The 7,614-nt window shown below is 48.5% G+C and overlaps 1 protein-coding gene across 1 annotated transcript in view; it reads right to left on the minus strand.

Moving 5' to 3' along the window:
* ABHD12 (abhydrolase domain containing 12, lysophospholipase) overlaps positions 1–1,925 on the minus strand; it is a 60,540-nt gene extending 58,615 nt beyond the window's left edge. Inside the window, exon 1 of the mRNA XM_038395663.2 lies at positions 1,581–1,925. Coding sequence (XP_038251591.1) covers positions 1,581–1,711 — 131 coding nt within the window. The 5' untranslated portion in view covers positions 1,712–1,925. The remainder of the gene's footprint in view (positions 1–1,580) is intronic.
* Between the last annotated feature and the right edge of the window lie 5,689 nt (positions 1,926–7,614).

The following is a 7,614-nucleotide window of genomic DNA, read 5'->3' on the forward strand; positions in this document are numbered from 1 at the left end:
AACCTTAAATGTCCCCCATCTAGCTGCCAAAACTTGCAGTTTCCTTCAACATCCCTCTCCAAAACAACTTATATAAATTAATCTGTATAGTATAAACATTACAGTACACTGACAATTTGAGCCCAGAAAAAAATGAATATCAATTAACAATACTGTATTATTTAATTTCATAGGTAATGCAATAAAAAACTATTTTTTTTTTAATCTCCCAGATGTTGCCACAAAATTTCCTGTTTCAGAGAGTCACGAAAACCAGACTTGCTGGAATTGACCTGTCATTTATTTAACACTTGTTTTTAAAGTAATCTATTCAGACATAGATTAGATTTGAAAATTGTTACACAAATAGAAAACTAAGAGAAGCTGATCAACTGTGCAGTTATTCAATCTGAAACGAGATCGAATGAATGCCATCCTCCATCATCAAATAATTGTGCTAACGTACCACAGTGTTGACAGCAGCTCCACCTGTTAGCTGTAGGTCACAAATTTAGGCAAAAATGCTATCAATAAGTATTTTCTCTTTTAAGACCTCTTTCATTGTCAGTGTTCAAACCAAAATTTGCAGAAACAGCACGAAAGCTTGCCTCAGTAGAGAAAAATGACTAAACAAAAATAACTTTTTAAAATAGATAAATGAAGAAATTATCTGGTAATTAAGCAACAGAAGAAAAGGCTAATCTGTAGGATGCCAAGAGGGACTCAACGTTTTACACAGTGGTTTTATCCTTCATAAATACAATCTGGCTGCAGCAACCGAAACCACAAAGTTCTTGTCTCAATTATAAAACACCTTTAGGCATTTACAAGAGATAAACTGAAGGCAAAAGACACATCAATAAGGTTCTCATTTATAAGTGTATTGCCTATTGCAGGATAACATTGTATTTCACCCCTTTTGGGGGTCAGGATCAGGAAGATCTGTTTGTCCATAGAAATAATACAAAAAACCCATTTTACAGTTGCATTTTTCCATATGGATTACATGTGCGTGTAGGTATTCCTTTGGGAAGGATGAATCTTAACTGGTTTATTTTATTTCACTCACAGAACTCAAGAACAGCCCGAAGCCTTTCCCTCCCTGCCACCCCCTAAATGTGGGTCAATTGTTAGAAAACTATTCCCTTCCTCGGGGAGGTTTGGGTTTCGCCCAACAGATCACAATCTCCCCGCTCCCCGACAGGCCTTGGCTTTTGTGATCAGGCTACCCACGCGGCTGCGGCTACGGACGGCTGCTGGGAGACGCGGCCGCCTGCCTGCACACGAGCGGGGCAGGCCAAAGGGCGCGGGGGCCCCAGGCAGCAGAGCCGGCCTGAGTCCGCCCGAGCGCGGCGGGGGTTTAGAAACCAACCCCGGGCTGAAGGGCCCCTGCGCCGGCCGCGCCCCCAGCCGCACCCCGGCCCCCGTCGGCTCCGCAGCGGCCGGGACTCCCCGGCCCGGCCCGGCCCGGCTCACGCTCGGCTCGGGGCCGGGCCCCCGCGGAGGCGATGCGGGCTTCGGCTCAGGCTCGCCACGAGGGGGCCGGGGGCGCAGGGGCCGGGCTCGCCCGGGGCGCCGCAGGGACGCGGGGCCGCCCTCACCTGCCGAGCGGCCGCTTCATGGCCGGCTCCCCGCGGGGCCGCGCGCTCGCGGTGCCGGCCAGGCGCAGGCCGCGCCTCAGGCTGCAGCCCGGCTCGTGCTCCAGCGTGACGGACTCGTTCCGCTTTCTCATCCCGCGGCCCCGTCTCTCGCCGGCAGCACCCGGGGGCGGCGGCGGCGGCGGCTCCTGTCCCCGAGCTCAGCCCCGGCCCTTCCCTACATCGCACCGGCAGCGGCGAGGCCGCGACCCGCCCCGCCCCGCCCCCACCAATCAGCGGCGGCGGCGGCGAGACCACGTGACGGCACGGCCCGCCTCTCGGGGCTGGCCCCAGCGTCTCCTGCCCACACCAAAGATGGCTAGCGAGCCCACGGCGGCCATCTTGAGGGGGGGCCAGCGGGCACGAGCCCACGGCGGCCATCTTGAGGGGGGCCCAGCGGGCACGAGCCCACGGCGGCCATCCTGAGGGGGGCCCTGGCGGGCGGTATCCAGGCCTCCCCAGGCCCTCGCGCTGCCTGTAGGGCGCTGAAGATCCCTTCCCGGCTCTGGGCACGTGGGGCAACGCAGGCTGCTCTTCGACCCGCGCCTGCGGAACGCTGCCCCACCTGCTCCGGGCCCTGCGGCGGGCGCTGCGGGTGGCCACCCCGACCCGCCCTGCCAGCTCCACAGGGCAGCTACGAGCCGACCAGAAGAGGAAACGTCAACCCAGGGTTCTTCAGCCCTCCTGGGCACCCATGTTTCCCTGCGGGATTTGCAGGGGTGCCGACACCGCCTCATCATCCAGAGCAGGCCGCTTTCCTCATGCCTCTCCTCCTTCAATCATCCATCAGCCCTTCTGAGGAGGAAAGTCACAGCGTTCCTCCCTAAATACTGAGCCCCCACGACTTCAGCCCTGGGCCTGAATTTTCAGAAGTGCCGACCAGGTCCAACTGTTCCCCCACCCGCAAAAAATTACCCTTGTCTAACCTCGAAACTCTGGGAAGAGGTCTCTGTAAAGTCTCTCTCCTTCTGTCCACCCCCCACACATCACCTTTAGACTGAAATGAAATCTGGGAAGTTTCACCCGAAAAGAAAAAAATTAAAATATTTTATGAGTCAGTGAAAACTGTAATGAAAATCTCTCTGTAATACTATAGCATTCACTACCCACAAAATATACAATACAAAGGGAAAAAAACACTCAAAGAACAACAGAAGTCGTATTTCTTGCACACAGAAGTCTTGTATCAGTCTTCACTGCGGAGGATGAGGGGGAGATACCCACATTACCGCCAGTCTCTCTGGGCAACAGATTTGAAGTACTATCCCACATTTGAGTGTCAACAGAGCAGATTTTAGAAAAAACTGAAAAACTAACAAGTAATAAGTCACCAAGACCAGATGGTATTTACTTAAGATTTTGAAAGGAACTCAAATTTGAAATTGGAGAAATGATAATTGTAGTATGTAACCTATCACGGAAATCAGGCTCTGTAGCTGATGACAGGAAGGTAGCTAAGATAACCCCAAATTTTAAAATGGGCTCCAGAAGAGATCCTGGCAATTACAGGCCAGGGAGCCTACCTTCAGTAACATGCAAATTGGTACAAACTATAGTAAAGAACAGAATTATCAGACACATAAACGTGATTTGTTGGGGAAGAGTCAATACAGTTTTTATAAAGCGAAGTCATGCCTCACCAACCTACTAAAATTATTTGAGGAGGGTCAACAAACATAGACCAAGGTCACTGACCCAGTGGATATAGTGTATTTGGACTTTCAGAAAGTCTTTGACAAGGTTCCTCACCAGAGGTTCTTAAGCAAAGTAAGCAGTCATGTGATAAGAGGATCAGCAACTGGTTCAAAGATAGAAAACAAAGGGTAGGAATAAATGGTGAGTTTTCACAATGGTGAACTACAGGGTCTCCCAAGGATCTCTGCTGTTCAATATATTCATTAATGATCTAGAAAATGGGGTGAAAAGTGAAGTGGGAAAGATTGCAGACAATATATCATTATTCGAGATAGTTAAGTCCAAAGCTGATTCTGAAGAGTTACAAAGAATCTCACAAAACTGTGTAACGGGGCAACAAAATGGCAGATGACATTCAACACTCATAAATGCAAAGTAATGCACATTGGAAAAAATAATCCCAAGTATACATAGACAATGATGGTTCTAAATTAGCTCTTACCACTCAAGAAAGAGATCTTGGAGTCACCATAGATAATTCTATTAAAACTTCCACTCAATGCATAGCAATGATCAAGAAGGCCAACAATATGTTAGGAACTATTAGGAAAGGGATAGAAAATAAGAGTGAATATATCATAATGTCACTATATAAATTCATAGTACACCCACACCTTAAATACTGTGTCCAGTTCTGGTTGCTCATCTTGAAAAGGATATAGTGGAACTGGAAAAAGTTCAGAGAAGGGCAACAAAGATGATCCAGGGCGCAGAACAGAGTCCATACAAGGAAAGATTAGAAAAATTTAAAAGATTATGATTGTTCATCTTTGAAGAGAGATGACTAAGGAAGGTGAATATGATAGAGTTCTTTAAAATCATGAATGATGTGGAGAAAGTGAAAATGATATTTAGTGTAGCGGGCTTCACTCAGAGACAGCAGGCCTAGTGCACAGGCGACGGCTCAGTCTCCTAGTTTTGGGATGGTCTTGCCAGGCAATCTGGCAGCTATTACAATCCCTTGTTCCCCAGTGCTCCCCACAGTCCCCTGGTCAGCTAGAGGAGGGGGAGAAGGGCAGAGGGACCCAGGCCCTTCCACTCCACCTGGTCCTGGTTCAGGGCCCACAGGGGAAGGGGAGGCTCAGTCTCCTCTAGCTGGTGCTACATGCCAGCCTCGCCTGGGCCACTTCCTACTTCTTTTGTTCTCTCTTCAGTTTGGGGCATGGTCCTAGCACTCAGCTTCCCTCTCAGCAAATGATTGCTCACACAAACTCAATAATTCAGACAGTCAGTTGGGGCTTCCCAGCTCACATTTTAGTACCCAATTCATTGCTCCCCCTTGTCAGAAAGAAGGGGGAGGAGAGAAGGGGTCAAGCCCTTGGCCTCCCCCTTGGCCTCCCCCTCCCCTTACCCACAGTCCAGTTCCTTCTCCTGTAGATCCCTCTATCCCAGAAGCTACAGCCTGGCTGCTTTCCTGCAGACAGTTTCTCCTTCACCCGCCCCCTACTTGCCTCTCAGAGACCCCTTTTAAGCAGGTCCTCCATTTGGAGCATGGTCTGCAGCTGCTGAGGGGTAGGGCCTTCATGGCCCAATAGTGCTCCACAACTCCCTTACCCTTAGTGTGGGATCCGTAAACCCCATCACCTTTTCCCTTTCACGCAATATAAAAAAAACCGGAGTCACCTGAGAAAATGAATAGGCAGCAGGTTTAATACAAACAAGAGGAAGTACTTTTTCATACAACACACAACTAACCATGGAACTCATTGCCATGGGATGTTATGATTGCCAGAAGTATAGCTAGGCTTAAACAAGACCTGGATAAGTTAATGGAGGAAAGGTCCATCAATACCTATTAGCCAACATGTTAAGGAACGCACTCCTTGCTTGGGGAAACCCTAAACTAGATTACCAGAAGCCAGAAGTGGAAGAGGGGGTGAATCATTCCATAAATGCCCTGTTCTGTACACTCCCTCTCAAGATTTGGTGTGGGCCATTGTTGTAGACCGTATACTGGGCAAGATGGAGCAGTATGGCCCAGTACAGCCGCTCTTACGTTCTTAGTTCCCTGCACAATCATTAAACATCACCTTCCACTTCATATTCCCACCATTATCTTTCAACATTGTAGCCGTGTCGGTCCCAGAATATTAAAGAGACAAGGTGGGTGAGGTCATATCTTTTACTGAACCAACTTCTGGTTTCATAGTAGCAGCCGTGTTAGTCTGTATTCGCAAAAAGAAAAGGAGGACTTGTGGCACCTTAGAGACTAACAAATTTATTAGAGCATAAGCTTTCGTGAGCTACAGCTCATTTCATCGGATGCATTTGGTGGAAAAAAACAGAGGGGAGATTTATATACACACACACAGAGAACATGAAACAATGGGTTTATCATACACACTGTAAGGAGAGTGATCACTTAAGATAAGCCATCACCAACAGCAGGGGGAGGAAAGGAGGAAAACCTTTCATGGTGACAAGCAAGGTAGGCTAATTCCAGCAGTTAACAAGAATATCTGAGGAACAGTGGGGGGGGGGGGGGGGGGGCAGAAATACCATGGGGAAATAGTTTTACTTTGTGTAATGACTCATCCATTCCCAGTCTCTATTCAAGCCTAAGTTAATTGTATCCAGTTTGCAAATTAATTCCAATTCAGCAGTCTCTCGCTGGAGTCTGTTTTTGAAGCTTTTTTGTTGAAGGATAGCCACTTTTAGGTCTGTAATCGAGTCACCAGAGAGATTGAAGTGTTCTCCAACTGGTTTTTGAATGTTATCATTCTTGACGTCTGATTTGTGTCCATTTATTCTTTTACATAGAGACTGTCCGGTTTGGCCAATGTACATGGCAGCGGGGCATTGCTGGCACATGATGGCATATATCACATTGGTAGATGCGCAGGTGAACGAGCCTCTGATAGTGTGGCTGATGTGATTAGGCCCTATGATGGTATCCCCTGAAAAGATATGTAGACTGTTGGTTAGAGAGACAAGCTTGTCTCTTTCACCAGATATTACCTCACCCACTTTGTCTCTCTAATATTTTTCAAATCACTCTGCCTGGTAATACAAGTTTCCTTGTCACAGCTGGAGACTTTATATCCCAGTTAGCTCTGTAGCTATCTGAAAAGTTACTGCATTTAAATTAAAGACTTGTGGACATATTTGTCACTTGTTTTTTTCCAGCACAGTTAAATTTTAACACAGCAATCATAATATAGATTTAATATAGATAAAAGTTACGCATATAATCTTGCTTTGGGCATAGTTTAACTACAGATGATAAACAGCTAAAAAAAGACTACTTTCCTCCTCTCCTGTCTCATTCCTATCATACAAATAAATAAAAAAGACCATTTAAAATTATATGAAGATTCTTTTAAAGAGATTGTATTCAATACACTTTTCCCAGCATTGCCTAGAAGAACACAGTTTAAAAGGATCTCAGGATTCCCAACGAATATATCCTGTCAATTCTAATTGTTTATTTGCTATCACACCATATTCAGAATCAAAGTCTTTGAGAGCTTAGGAAGGTGTTCATAGTAGTCATACTACCGGTTCAGTAGTGTTTTTATGGGCTCACTGCCATTATCTAAGCAAAACTTTCTAAAATAAAATTTTATGTGACAATAGTATTCCAGATTAAAGACCTCAACAAGAACCAGATGGGTGAATCTTTGCACCCATGCTGATAATCTTGTAGGACCTAGACCAGAGATAGGCAAACTACGGCCCGCAGGCCACATCCGGCCCGTGGGACCGTCCTGCCCGTCTCCTGAGCTCCCAGGCTTTCCAACAAGCCTGTCCTGCCGCTCTGAGCGGCACGGTAAGGGGGTAAAGGGGGGAGGGGGGCAGGAGGTCCTGGTGGGCAGTCAGGGGACGGGGGGGTCAGATGGGGCGGAGTTTTGGGAGTGGTGGTCAGGAGACAGGGGGGGTTGGATAGGGGGTGGGGTCCTGGGGGGGCAGTTAGGGATGGGGTTCCCGGGAGGGGGCAGTCAGGGGACAAGAAGTGGTGGGGGGATGGGTCAGTGGTCCCGGGAGGCCCATCGGAGGACAAGGGTGTGGATAGGGGTCAGGGGCGGTCAGGGGACAAGGAGCAGGGGGGCTTGGATAGGGTCCCGGGGGATGGTTAGGGGTAGGGAGTCCCGGGAGAGGGTGGTCAGGGGACAAGGAGCAGGGGGCTGGATGGGTGGAGGGTTCTGAGGGAGCAGTCAAGGGGCGGGAAGTGGGAGGGGGCAGATAAGGGGCGGGGGCCAGGCTGTTTGGGGGGGCACAGCCTTCCCTACCTGGCCCTCCACACCATTTCACAAACCCGATGTGGCCCTTGGGCCAAAAAGTTTGCCCACCTCTGACCTAGACC

This window comes from Dermochelys coriacea, chromosome 3, assembly GCF_009764565.3.
Source record: "Dermochelys coriacea isolate rDerCor1 chromosome 3, rDerCor1.pri.v4, whole genome shotgun sequence".
Lineage (NCBI taxonomy): Eukaryota > Metazoa > Chordata > Testudines > Dermochelyidae > Dermochelys > Dermochelys coriacea.